This window comes from Podarcis melisellensis (genome assembly GCF_964234715.1).
Source record: "Podarcis melisellensis genome assembly, chromosome: 8".
Lineage (NCBI taxonomy): Eukaryota > Metazoa > Chordata > Lepidosauria > Squamata > Lacertidae > Podarcis > Podarcis melisellensis.
This window is the reverse complement of record NC_138540.1, coordinates 73,764,748-73,779,469: the sequence shown is the minus strand read 5'-3', so window position 1 is coordinate 73,779,469 and position 14,722 is coordinate 73,764,748. Positions and strand designations below refer to the sequence as shown.

Sequence of the window (14,722 nt, the reverse complement as noted above, 5' to 3'; positions counted from 1 at the left end):
AGTTAGCAGCTACCATAATGGACAGTTAGCAGGCCTCGTCTTAGCCACACTGAGGTATCTCTTGTGTGTAAGACCCTGAACCTTTAAGAACAGTTAATGAGGATCCCCTCATTGCTTTAAAAGGATTTTTGAATTTCCCCAGCACTGCAAGTTCCTTCTCTGTTTGTTTTCTCTGTGTTAGAAAGAGCTGTAAGTTTCAGCTTCCTGAGATGTCTGCCATGGAGCTTAGGTGATTTTCTGTCTCCAGCCAGCAGACAGATCGAGCTTCCGGAAGTGGTTTTGTGGTGGCACAACCTGAAAGACAGAACCTGGGGAGAAGGATGCTCTGTACATAGAATAATAGAATCGTAGAGTTGTAGAGTTGAAAGGGACCCAGAGGAACATCTACTGTATTTTTCGTTCCATAAGACACACTTTTATCCTCCTAAAAAGTAAGGGGAAATGTGAGTGTGTCTTATGGAGCAAGTGGCGCTGCACAGAGAGGGAGAACTGTGCAGCGCTCCTTCAGCGACGCGCCTGTCCTGCGAAGCCAGAGGAGGAACAGAGGGGGCTCCTTCTGTTCCTCCTCCCGCTTCGCTAAAGGGGCGCTGTGCAGTTCTCCCTCTCTGCCTTAGCCATGCACAGCCTCTTCGGGGAGGGGGAGCCTGCATCCCGCTGCTCAGGAGAGGCTGTGCACGGCTATCCCATGAGCCAGGACAGCAAGAGGGATCGCTGCGCAGCAATCCCGCTTGCTGTTCTGGCTTATGGGATTCAGAATATTTATTTTCTTGTTTTCCTCCTCCCAAAACTAAATGCACGTTACGGTCTGGTGCGTCTTATGGAGCGAAAAATATGGTAGTCCAAGCTCTAGAACAGGAGAAAACAAGTTTGTTCCATCTTCCCTGTAAACAGCACGTTACATATTTGAAGATGACTAGCAAATATCCACTCTGTCTACACACACACACACACACATTAGGGGAAAGTGCACAAAAATGAATATATTATAGAAAACAACATGCAAACATGCTGATGTATTTTCATGATTTTTCTTTTCTATACCACAAATTGCTGCGGAAATATGGAACACTCATTTTTCAATTTTAAACCAAGAGCACCAAAACTGAGCAGTCCTTCCACCTCCATCTCTTAAAAATATTTTTTTAATCGTTTCCAAAGGGGATATTTTGTGAAAGGGGTACATACAACTTTTTCCCATCTGCAACTTCTCAGCCATTTCTGATTGGGGCAGGCACAGAAGTTAATTTGTTAGAAAGGATGCATAATGTAGCAAAAGCATGCCTCTGTGAAGGGGTGTTGGCTCTCATTACAGGACAAATTGGACTGTTGACATGGCTTTGAAGGTGTGGAAGAAGAAGGATGCTACTTTTCTGATCTATCTGTGGTTAGGCAGAAAAAAGTCCTAGTAGCAGCAACGTAAAGCCACAAAGTGTGTCTTTTCCTAGCAATTTCCCTGTAATTTGCTCAGAACATCCTCCTTCATTTCCTTAATTGAACCTGGTTCCAAAACACACTTCTTGCCAAGGCAGTTCTTGCAAGCAGGGATGGGAGATGCAGAAGCTGGCTTTGAGAGTGAATAATAGAACTGTAGAGTTGGAAGTGATCCTTTTTTATATATAATAATTTTTATTAAGGATTTTACATTACAAAAAATAAAAGGGGGAAAAAACAGAAAACAGAAAAAATATCAAACAAAAATTGTTAAAAACAATCAATCTTTCCATCTCCTTATTTTTCATTCACTTGTTTCTCGGATCTCCTCATACCACCCTTTTTTGTATTCCAAATCACATTATTAATTCAACAATTTCTTTCCCTCTTTTTACTACCCAGATCTTATTCTTAAATTATTACAATCTTAGATTTTTACTTATATAAACCCATTTTTTCATATTCTTTTAACCCATCACAGCTAGAAACCACTTAGTTCCAATCCAACATTATTCTAAAATTCCTTAATTTTACAATAGCTCTGTAAATAGTCTTTAAATTTCTTCCAATCTTCCTCCACTGACTCTTCTCCCTGGTCTTGAATCCTGCCGGTCATTTCTGCTAATTCCATATAGTCCATCACCTTCATCTGCCATTCTTCCAAAGTGGGTAGGTCTTGTGTCTTCCAATATTTTGCCATAAGTATTCTTGCTGCTGTTGTGGCATACATAAAGAAAGTTCTATCCTTCTTTAACACCGATTGGTCAACTATGCCCAGGAGAAAGGCCTCTGGTTTCTTCAAGAGGGTATATTTAAATACCTTTTTCAGTTCATTATATATCATCTCCCAGAAAGCCTTAATCCTTGGGCACGTCCACCAAAGGTGAAAGAATGTGCCTGAGTTGGAAGTGATCCTGAGGATCATCTTGTCCAAAACATTGTGATGAAGGAATCAAATAGCATAGATGGGGAAGAGAAAGAAACTAGATGCAAGTACTGGAAGGCTACATTTCATTATGGACGATTATGGGTCTTGTGGGATTTTCAGCTAGACTGCTCCAGAAACACAGGAACTCATCTAATTCTGCCATGTTGAGGAGTGGGGAGGGAAATGGAAAAACTTAGTTAAAAAGAAGATTGGAGAGGGTTTCATTAAAGGTTTGCACAATGGTTGACTTTCATAGTGACGTTGAAATCAGTTTCCTCCCCCTCTGCCGCAGGGTTTCCAGTCTATTTGTTGCTATTTATGATGGGTTCCTTTTTCTGCAAATGACCTCACTTCCTCCAGATTGTCTCATAAGGACTTGCACTTTTGTCTGTTGGACAGATGCTCCAACTTTCTCAAGGCACATGTGAATATGCCCACTGGCATCTTTTTGAAAGAAAGAATTCAGGCTGGTCTTTGAGTCATCTCTGGAAGGTTGTGGTTCTAGTCCTCCGTGGAGACAGAGCAGAGTGACTGATCCCCTAGAACACAAGTAAGTTTAGAGGGGGGGAAATTTGAAACGCTTAATATAGTGAAATAGTTAGAATTATGATTATTGGTAGACATGAATCCAGAAGTTGAAGCAACTCCCATATTAGGAAAATTACAATGTTTGGGGGCTTTTAAGTTGGCTTTTAGATGTAAACGGGGAATGATCAAGGTGTAGGAAAATTTGTGCAGTATGGAGAAAACGCTAGAGAGGAACTGTTCTCCTCTCTCATAATACAAGAACTCATAAGTGCTGGAGCCTGAGAAGATTTAGGGCAGATAACAAAAAGTATTTCTTCATGCTGCACGTAGTCAAGCCAAGAAATTTCCTACCGCAAAATGTGGTGACAGCCACCAATTTGGGTAGCTTTAAAAGTGAACAAGACAAATGCACAGTAGATAAGGCTATGAATTTCTACAAGGATGTGGGGAAGCCTTGCCTGTTTAATGTGGTATCCTACTGTTTAAATGTATGGTGTGACTATGGCCTCAGGCAGGTGGAATACCCAAACTGGGAATACTCAAAGGCAGACCTTGCGCTGAGAAGGAATAATGGGGTTTGGGTTTATGAAGCACATCTGTTTAAGCTGGGAGACCAGCTGAGCGTCTTTCATGAACCAGTATATTTTACCTTGTGAGACATCTGCTCTCCATTCACAACACGCAGCTGGGCCACCTCCTTGGTGCAATGCAAATCAGGGTCACTGAATTTATGAATGAATTAAGATCCAACCCAACATGAAGCGACAGCCAACACAACACAGCACTGCAATGCACAGTTAGAGTTGGGAACTGATACGCATTCTCTTTTTTTATTACAAATAAAAAAAGAAACTCTAGACTGTTCTTGCACTTTGGCAACAGCTTGAGCTGCAAAAACTTCAACATTGCATCACACATCAAGCTGCCGTTGAAAGATTTCACTGAAGGGGCTGACAAACAGCAGTTTAACTACCAACCCACAAAAAAAGAAGTGGTATCTCCAGCTTACTTTAAGACTCACAGAGCTCACGCCTGCTTAGCTCATGCCTGTTCCGTGATGGCGATGGAAGGATTTGTCCATTTCATCCCTCCGTTGTACTTGCCTGATGCTTTGCACTCCAACTCCCAACAGACCCAGCCCCTTGGCCAGTGGTAATGGATGATGGGGGTTGTGATCTGATGACATCCAGAGGGTACCACATTGACCACCCCAGATCTATCCACTGGGGAAACATTATAGTTCGTACTATAAAGGAGACTGAGTGCGTTCCAAGAGAGAGGAATGATACTTTAAGCATTAGAGACAGCTTTCCTCACTTAATGTTCTTATCTCATAATCTCACCCTTCCTTTGCAGAAGCTGAGATGACACCCATGAAGAAGGCTCTTGTCCTTGCAATCTATACCTTCTCCTTCCTGACAGGCTTGCCTTCCAATCTACTGGCCGGCTACGCATTCCTGAAGAAAGTGAGGCAGAAGCCAGTGCCCATCGACATCTTCTTGTGCAACTTGACCATCTCCGACCTTTTCCTGCTGTGCTTCCTGCCCTTTAAAATGGTGGAGGTTGCCAGTGACATGACTTGGCCTCTTCCTGGCTTCCTTTGCCCACTCACCAACTTCTTCTTCTACAGCAGTATCTACCTCAGCACCCTTTTCCTCATGGCGGTCAGTGTGGAACGCTATCTCTGTGTTGCCCATCCGGTCAAGCACAAGCTGAACCGCAAGCCAACCTCGGCAAGAGCAGCCAGCATCTTCTTCTGGTTCCTGGCCTGCTCCCACTGTGCCAGCATTGTCTATGCTGTTGAATACCACAACAGGACCCCGTCAGACCTTAACATCACCACGTGTTACTACAGCTTCTCCCCAGAGCAGCTCCGCATCCTTCTCCCTTTCCGGCTGGAGCTCTGCATCCTCCTCTTCTGCCTGCCTCTCGCCATCACCCTTTTCTGCTATGTCAACGTGATCTGCATCTTGAGCACCATGCCCAACATCCCTCCCCACAAAAAGAAACGGGCGGTGTGCCTGGCGGTGGCCACGTTGCTCAATTTCGCCATTGCTTTTGCACCATACAACATCTCCCACATTGTGGGCTTCATTAATAAGGAGAGTCCTTCCTGGAGAGTAGAGACTTTCTTCCTCACCTCCCTGAACACCACCTTGGACCCTATCATCTTCTTCTTCTCCTCCCACACCATCCGACGAACCTTCAGCAACTGCTGGTTTGGCATGTGTAGCAAGATCCAGGCTGTTGTGTCGCCCTGCTGTTTGTGTTGCTGCAAGACTCCTGAAGACAACAAAGCAGGAGCTGGACATGTGAAAGCTTCAGATCTCCCCAGTGGACTGGCAGGTGCTCCCACCCCTACTCCTTTTACGACTCAGCAAAGATCTGGGTCATCAGATGACTGAGCAGTCTGGAGCAAGCACGCCACACGAGGAAGCAAACCTGGTGCTTAAGCTCACAGGAAGCAGAGAACATTCAAATCCAAACAGTATCCCCATCCATAATCTGCCAGTTGTTCTATTTTCCCAACGCAAGTTTTCCATCTGAAGCCATGAACTTACCATTTCAACCTGCATTTTGAACTGGAAATTAACATCACCTTAAAAATGGGGAAACTTGGTTGTTTTTGGCTGGCAGGAATATCTCAGTTGTTGTCGTTTGCAAACATCAAGGATGAGACTGCATCTTCCAGTGATTTCCAGGTGTTCTACCTCCAGAGTAGGGATGGAGGGAAATCCGTTTTAAATGGATTTATAGGTGGACTTGGTAGTTCTGACATGATTGAACTTTTCCTGTGTCAGACTGCCTCTTGCACTGAACTCACATGTCTGAGCTGCTTATGTGGTGTCAGTTTTCTTTTTTAAAAAAGCCTGGTTATATGCAAGTAGTATGCAGGGGTACAGACATCAGTCTCTGCCAGTACATGGGAGAACTCTCTCCACCCACTGGCCACATTTGCCCCCACCTTGGGTTAATGGTCTAATACCTGCTGGTGGAAGGGACGCAAGTGGTGCTGTGGGCTAAACCACAGAGCCTAGGACTTGCCGATCAGAAGGTCGACGGTTTGAATCCCCGCGACGGGGTGAGCTCCTGTTGCTCAGTCCCTGCTCCTGCCAACCTAGCAGTTCGAAAGCACATCAAAGTGCAAGTAGATAAACAGGTACTGCTCCAGCGGGAAGGTAAACGGCGTTTCCGTGCGCTGCTCTGGTTCACCAGAAGCGGCGTAGTCATGCTGGCCACATAACCCAAAAGCTGTATGCTGGCTCCCTCGGCCAATAAAGCGAGATGAGCGCCACAACCCCAGAGTCGGCCACGACTGGACCTAATGGTCAGGGATCCCTTTACCTTTACTTTACCTGTTGGTGGGGCTGCCCAGATAAGGGCACTTATAGGCATATGTGCTGGGACCATCCACAATTGCATCCATAATTGGTAAGCTGATAGCTGGCAACCCAAAGTTAGACAATAAATAGCACCCCAATTGTTCTCACCTTTGATTACATTCCTCCTGCTTGCAGCCCATCTGGCTATAATTCAGAGCTGGAAGGATGCCTTGGCTTTTACACAGGATGTGTGGCATAAAAGGGGTCTGTACCTTGTTTACTTGGAGAAGCTTAATCATGAACTCAAAATCACCAAGGGCTCTGCTGCACCGAGAGATTTTGTGACCAAATGGTAGCCTTTTTTTATTTAAATGATTGTGATGGACCACCTTCTTCCAGCCAAGTATGATCTTATTTGGAAGAATCATGGAACTTATTTGGCCCTTTGTCTCCTCCCCATGCCCTTTGAACTTTTTTTTTCTTTACTTCTCCTGCTTTCCCACCAGTATTAGTTACTGCTACCCTGATAATAATGTTGCTTTTTGATGATTTCATGTTTTATATTTTTGTATGGTTGTTTTAATGGTGTACCATTCTTGTCCCTTTAACATGTAGCATATAAATTATATGGATAAAATTTAAAAAAATAAATTTAAATAATACATGTATGAAATGTCAAGCCACAAGTGGCATTATATTTCTGCAGCGGAGGTTTTCTAAATATTAGCATTCATTATGCATATAGTTCTATGCAGTGTTGTATGCATTTGTTTATGTGCTGGTTGCTTGAGGAAACCTGCAGTGAATGTGCATGTGGGGATTGTTTTTAATGAAAGAGATTTAAAAAAAAATCTCAGAAAGAATTGATTGTATTTTTAGTGGATGTGGTAAACAAAAACACCCTTGTTTCTCAAAAGGATCAAGGAGCAAGACAGGAATTGGGGGGGTGGGAGTGTGTGGCTAAACTCAACGTCAAGATTTCCAGAAAATTCAATTCCTTGGGAAATGATGGCAGGTGGAAGATTAATTCACATGGGCACCCACCAAACCTCCTTAGAATCACAGAATTGTAGAGTTGGAAGGGACTGTGAGGCTCATCTAGTCCAACCCCGGCAATGCAAGATCCTTTTGCTGAATGTGGGGCTTGAATCCACCACCCTGAGATTAAGATTCTCATGCTCTACTACCTGAGCTATCCCATAGGGCCTCATCAGTGCCCCATTTAAACAGAGTGTGTGCCAGAGAACATCCCAAAACACAAAGGCTTCTCTCTTCCCCCTTTTAAAAGCTACCTCTGCTCCTGGCTTTTTTTAAACAGAAGCTTTAGCGGGTGATAATATACACCTCCATGTGCTGGAAAGCTTTCTGCAGACAGTCTACCACTGTTAAAAGCACAACAGCCAATTTGATCAATTTAGGAGGGCAGCCAGTGATTGTACCTACCTTCTCGTGCGCCTGCCCAGTGCAAGACTGCAGTGGGCAATTCACATTTCAGAAAGGTTTATCTGTTTTCTTTCAGGCAAACCCTGGAAATCTTCCCAGAACACAGGGCTGCTTGATCAAATTCCACATCCTTTCCACTCTATTGTTCCTGAGCCTAAGTCAGAATTGGGCTGGCATGTGTGGTGCAGTGATTACAGTGCCAAGCAAGAGATCAGGGGAGAAGGTTCAAATCCTACTCACTGAGTGACTTTTCACCAGTTGCTATCTGTCAGCATAACCTACTACACAGGGTTGTTGTCAGAATCATATGGGGTGGGGTAGCCAGGGGTAGCCAGGTATGCTGCCTTCACTCTTAAGATGTTTTCTATATGTGCTGCTATGTTGTGATTTTTCTGTGGGGAAGAGATTTTATTATTTGACCCAGTATTGTATTTTGTATTATTATTATTTTAGCTTCTGTTATATTTTTTACCTTTCTGTAAACCAATAGGAGACTGTTTTGGTGTTAAGTAGCATAGAAGCATATGAAATAAAATAAAGGAGGAAGAATGTTGCGTTCGTTTTATTTATAAAAATGCTTGTATACTGCAATTTCATGGTTTACAACGTGTGTGCTTGTGTGTGTGGTGAAAACCACCTAAACATTCAAATTGTCAGCTAACTTTCAAATAATATGTTTTCTTAACTGTCTGCATAAGCCTGGCAGCATAGAAAAGTTTTCATTAAATGGTGGAAAGTTAAAGGGAAGACACTCCATCAGTAGAGCATTCCACTTGTCAATGTCAAATTATCCTCACCAACTCAGGGAATGACCGAAACTCCTGCAGATGATCTCGGTGATCATAGAATCAAAGAATCAGAGTTGGAAGAGGCCCTGAGGGTTATGTAGTCCAATGCAATGCATTGATGAAAGGTGGCCATCCAACCTCTGCTTAAAAACCTCAAAGGAGAGTTCACCAGCTCCTGAGGGAGATTGTTCCACTGTCAAACAGCTATTACTGTCATAAAGTTCTTCCTGATGTTTTGTCAGATTCTTGCACTCGGATCATTGGATCAAGCTGGGATATAAGGGTCCAGGCAGTCCTTTGGTACCCTGGACTTCAGTTGGTCAAAGTTTTGTGAATTAATTCAAAGACCTTGAAGTATGGCTAATATTAGACCTGGGCATGATATAAGTACCCTCCCATCATTTGCCTATTTGAAGATAGTTACAAAATCTAGCTATTCCAAGGCAAGGAGAGGAGGTACAGGAGCTGACCGTGAGAATGGGGAAGAGAAGTCAACAAGCTGCAAGGGCTAGAGGTAAGAGAAGAAATTCGCACCGTTCTAGTTTTATTATAAACCTACGCAATTCATATTTCCCAAACCATTGACTTCAGATTTACATCTATGCTTGTTCACTATGTGTGTGATATTCACTTAAAATAAAGGTGTATGCACAGAGTTGTGAACTGTGTCCACCCCCATCCTGACTTTATCATTGAATTAGGACTTGCCAGACAAACATGAAAAAGCAAATTTGCAAATTACCATTTACCAGGTTGCCTGTGGTGAGCAAAGATTGACTTTAGGTCACTAGACAGTAAAATGTTTGTAAAAAACACACAAAATAACTTATAGGCGAGAGAGTGTTGCTGTGTTGCTGTGCTACAGATGACTAGCAGTACTTAAAACAGTGGAGTTTTTATTCCTTTCCCCCCTATCAGATGTTGTTTTTGTGCTAATTTCTACGTCACATGCTTACTGAACAGGTAAGATTTGTCACACAGCCCTCCTTGATTCTTCCTCCTCTGGTGGAGCTAGCAAGGAAGGTACATCGAAATGGGCACACATCTACTCTTCGGACATGTGCGCTACATGTCGTTGTTTGATGAACACATGGGGGTACATCACATTCCCAACACTGCTCCAGGGCTTTGTTTGTGCCATGGCTGGCCACAGCTTTGCCCTGGACATTCTTTTCCATGCCAAGTTTCAACCCTAGATAATGCCAGATAAGAATTTGGACAGCTCCTTTGGAAAGAAGCAGAGTGCATTGTTTCAACGGGGAAGCGGATGGCACTGTGGTCGACACCACTGAGCCTCTTGGGCTTGCCAATTAAAAGGTTGGGGGTTCAAATCCCCACAACAGGGTGAGCTCCCATTGCTCTGTCCCAGCCGCTGCTAACCTAGCAGTTCGAAAGCGCGCCAGTGCAAGTAGATAAATAGGTACCATTACAGTGCGAAGGTAAATGGTGTCATGGTGTTCCAGTGCACCAGAAGTGGTTTAGTCATGCTGGCTACATGGCCCAGAAAGTTGTGGACAAACGTTGGCTCCCTCGGCTTGAAAGCAAGATGAGCGCTGCAACCCCATAGTTCCCTTTGACTGGACTTAACCATCCAGGGGTCCTTTACCTTTTTACCTATTGTTTCAACTCTTGAGCGGCTACAGGAAGTTCCCAGTTGAGACATCAGCAACCAGCAGAAGGAATTTTTAAAGACAACAACAACAATAATGCTGAAATATTGTTATGTTTGATTGATTGATTGATGATTGATTGATTGATTGATTGATTGATTGTTGCATTTATATCCCATTTTTTTTCCATGGACCTCAAGGTAGTGTACATGATTCCCCTCCTCCTTATTTAACCCTCACAACAATCCTGTGAGGGAGGTTCTGCTAAAAGGCAGTGACTGACCCAAGGTCACCCAGTGAGCTTAATGGCCAAGTGAGGATTTGAGCCCTGGTCTCTAACCTCTCTAACCACAACACAACACTACCCTGAATATATTTTTGCTCCCCCGGGCTTTCCCAGTGGGGGTTTCAGTTTTGTTTTAACAATATTTGTTGGTTTTGTGTTTTTAACCATTTTTATTATTTTATGTCTTGAGATTGCAGTTTATAACGGGATTAATAAATTAGTGGTATTATTAAGACATACCTCTCCCACCTTTCCTCCAAGAAGCCCAAAGGGGCCTACATGGTTTCTCCCTGTCTTCAATTTACCTTCACGATGGCCCTGTAGGGTAGGCTAGGCTAAGAGCTTCATAATTGAGTGGGAATTTGAACTCTGGTCTCCACAGTCCTAGCCCAGTGCCCTAAATTACTATGCTATGCCAGCTCTCAGTATTTCAGTCACTCTTATTCTGGAAATTCAGCAGCACACTCGGGGGAAAACCAGTGCAGAATTTTTTTCCCATATGAACTGGGCCACGAGCTCGGTAGATCTCATGGTCGACGTGCTGGAATCAGCAGCCACACACAGCTACTTCCCCTTCCTCTTCCTGTGATGTCTAGTTAAGCTGAAACCTAAGCTGTTGCATCACTACAGAGTGTATTTTCAGTTCTCTCTCCTCCCTACCCGGTTTCAACTAATGCATTGGAATGGTGACAGGGAGACAAAATGATGACATCGTGCTGCTACACATTTCCCCTAAGTAGGTGTTAACCGTGAGAAAATGGAGAATCAGGGGGAGCCAAGGCTGACATTTGTGGCAGAAAATGCACCTTCTTTAACAGCACTGGGGCTAAAGGTGCACTTTACATTGCGGAATTTGCACAAAAGCAAACCTACAATGCCATATCTCCGATTCCGAACCATGTCAAAGAAATATAAATTTCCCCAGATGGAATACAGCGTTTGTTGCATCTTTTCCTAAACCTGTCATGCATGTATGTGTTAGTTATTTGTTTTACAAATAAATCAGTTTAGCTGTAAGAATTAAGCGACGTACATGAATTGAGATGCAGATGGAGGACAGTTTCACAGAGTAATGGGCCATTATCTTCAGATGGAGTTATTCTGAGAGTTGAGCCACACAGCCAGGAAAATCACATGATGTCGCTTAGCGTGAAGACTATATCACTTCTACCTGCAAGTATGGAATTGTGACTTTCAACTCTTCCCCCAATGCAAAGCAGACTTTCTGGATGAAGAATACGTCGTCCTGGCATTTGTTTCACAATATTCATTGACAGGTGTTCTTACCCGCCCTTCACCTTAAGACCCCAGAGCAGGTTACAACAATATGAAAATGCCGTACACAAGAATGGGGAAGGGCTGTAGCTCAGCACTTGATGTTCTGCTTGCCATGCAGAAGGTCCCAAGTTCAATCCCAGGTAGGGCTGGGAGAGACCTCCTGTCTGAAACTCTGGAGAGCAGCTGCCAGTCAGTGTTGGAGAATACTGAGCTAGATATCCCAATGGTCTGCCTCCATATAAGGCAGCCCCCTAAGTTTATAATACTAAAATCAGTTAAAACAATTTACAATCAAGAGAATAGGGTGGGTTCTGATATTGGTATATTTTAGATGCTAAAGTTCAGGGTAAAGAGGTGTGATGTCAGCATGTAATGAAACTATATCACATACAACGAAGGTGCCAGGCACACCTCTGTGGGAAAGATAAAAATTCTGCAGTTTAGGGGCTGCCCCAGAGAATGCCCTCTGCAAGTCTCCCACCCAATGGACTTCCAAGGGCAGTGGAAATATCAAGGGGGGGGCTCTACCAATCTTCCAGCTATTTGGGAGCAAAGTTGTTTAGGGTTGCATTCACATGGCAACTTGTCTCGTTTTTCCTAACGTTCCCCTAACTGTTATTTTCCACATTATACTTGAGTTTTTTGCACAATGTAAATGCTCGTTTCTGTGTTCATTTATTCTGGGGGGAGGGGGGAGATCATTTCCTTAACCTGGAAAAAAAATCACAGGGGTAAAGTGACAAAATTTGGGTTGCTATACCAGCATAATCCCCCCCCCCCGCTGTCTTCATCAGGGAACCATAGGAGAACCAGTGCTGCAAGCTATAGCTTAGGGCCCCACTCTCTTGGGGGGCCCAAAAAAAATTAAGGGGAAAAAACAGGATGGATGTACATTTCCAAAATATAAGACACAAATAAAATAAAACCTACATACAGCAATAATGTTTTGTGTTGTGTAGGCTCCTATGGTGTAAGTAATGGGCCCCCAATCATTTTAAATTAGAGCTTATTTCACTATTAATAAACTTTTTTAAAATTGTATTTCAGTTCAACAATTACTTTGATCAAATACATATTTTGTTATGTGCAAATGGCTTTAGATACTGATTAGGTCGATAAATTACCATATAGCATATATTCAACACAAAAAACAGTGACAATTTGTTATTGACAAAGGACAGCTGGGCATCTAAAAGGCCCCATTACCTTTAGTAACTTAAACCTAAATCAAACCTAAATCTGGCCCTGACGGGAACGAAAGAACACATATGCAGAAAAGCAGGAAATAGCAATATTGCCTAATGATGTTCATTGTCTCTCCCAACCCTATCTGGAGTTGCTGGGGATTAAACCTGGGACCTTCTGAATGCAAAGCATATGCTCTGCCAATGAGCTATGGCCCAACCATTTCAAAAAGTTTTTTTAAAAAAGACATCAGATCAATCACAGTGTAATGTGACATTTTACCCTAATTAGCCCTTAAGTCATATGCAATCCACAATTCGCCTCCCTTCATTCATCGCCCCCCATTCCATGACTCACATCTCTATTTTCATGTAGTGTCTTTAAAAATGAGAACGTTGTTACGTTTGCTGGTCCCACCTGAATTGCAGGTTAATCTAATAAACTAGTTTATCGTTACCTAGAACAGCTGGATGCTGAAGATACAATTCTTTGACTCAGACCGTCAAACAATCAGGATGATGACATTCAAACAAGCTACACCCATGTTCCGTGCACCTTATCTGTGCTCTTGTTCATGGCTGCTGAGATCATTTGCTCTCCTAATGCCTTTCTGAATTGGCAACATCCTGGCTAATGTACTGTCCCATCCCAGACTGAAGCCTGCATTTCTCCTAAGGTTTTGGAGGTCATGGATGCTTGAGCTCCAGAAGGAACTCAGGCAATGGCAAGTACTCCCTGGCTGCTATCTCCTTTCCCATGGGCCACAGCAATCTTCAGCCGGATGGAATTACACTTCTCCATCATGGAGCGCCATACTTTAGTGATCCCATCATCCATGGCGGAGGAGAGGAAGAAGAAGATGAAGGGGTCCAGGAAAGCATTGCATACACTGGGCAGCACAGCCACACTGCGCCACCAGACATTATCCATCACAATGAAGCCCACCACATGGGACACATTGTAAGGACCAAAGCAGAGAACAAAGAAGGAGAGTGTGGCTGTGGCCACCCGCACCGCACGGCGTTTCTTTCTCATGTGGAGATGCGACCCAACCAGGACACGGATGCTGCCGGCGTAGCAGAAAGAGGTGATGACCAAAGGAAGGAAGAACAGGACCACGGACAGCTCCAGCCTCACAGGTGCCAACACGGCCAGCTGCTCTTTGCTGAAGTTGCTGTAGCAAGAGGACCCATTGCTCTCAAAGACCCTGGACGGGATGTCCCTGTTGGTCTCCAGGGCAAAGATGAGAAGCCCATGGAATCCGACGAGACTCCATATCCCCAAGGAGACCAGGCACGAGTAGCACGGCTTTTTGTAAGCCTGATAGTGGATGGGATATGCAGCTCCTAGGAAGCGGCCCACGCTGACCACAGTCAGGAAGCAGGCACTGGTGTAGATGGTACCAAAGTGGATCAGGTTGTAAAGGGGACAGACAAAGTCTGGCTTGACCCAGTTCACCTTGCTTATCTCCAACATCTTGAGCGGTAGGAAAAGGACAAAGACCAAGTCCGACAGGCAAAGGTTCATCATGTAGATGAGGTTGGGGGTCAGGCGAGCCTTGGCCCGGCAACAGAAGACATAGAGGGCCAGAAGATTGGAGGGCAGCCCCAGGAGGATGGTAACCCCGTAGACAACCAACGAGACCAATGTCTCCCACTCTTCCATAGCATCGGGATCAGAGGGCAGGCCAAGCCAAAGGCATTTCCTTTAATCACTGCTTGCCTACCTGCTCATCCATTCTCCAGCAACTTCTCAAGTCGTACCGGAGGGGTCCCAAGCTGAGTGCTGAGGAGCTGTGTGTGTGTGTGTCGGAGAGAGAGAGAGTTGAGACACAGGGAGCAAACCGCGCTTAAGGTGAAATGGACTGTGAGAGATTGTTCGGTGCAGGTGACCATGAGCCAAGGCAATAAAGCCATAAACTC

The 14,722-nt window shown here is 44.1% G+C and overlaps 1 protein-coding gene and 1 pseudogene across 2 annotated transcripts; one reads left to right on the top strand and one right to left on the bottom strand.

The window, feature by feature from the left end:
- The first annotated feature begins 2,762 nt into the window (after positions 1–2,762).
- Positions 2,763–5,297, top strand: LOC309375224 (free fatty acid receptor 2 pseudogene; annotated as a pseudogene). The gene is made up of 2 exons (XR_014173511.1): positions 2,763–2,909; positions 4,244–5,297. The product of XR_014173511.1 is annotated as a free fatty acid receptor 2 pseudogene (transcript).
- Positions 5,298–13,514: 8,217 nt separating this feature from the next.
- On the bottom strand, positions 13,515–14,465 carry LOC309375865 (G-protein coupled receptor 42-like; the record flags this gene model as incomplete). The annotated part of the gene is made up of 1 exon (XM_081921784.1): positions 13,515–14,465. One exon carries the CDS (start codon positions 14,463–14,465, stop codon positions 13,515–13,517), a length of 951 nt encoding a protein of 316 aa, XP_081777910.1.
- Between the last annotated feature and the right edge of the window lie 257 nt (positions 14,466–14,722).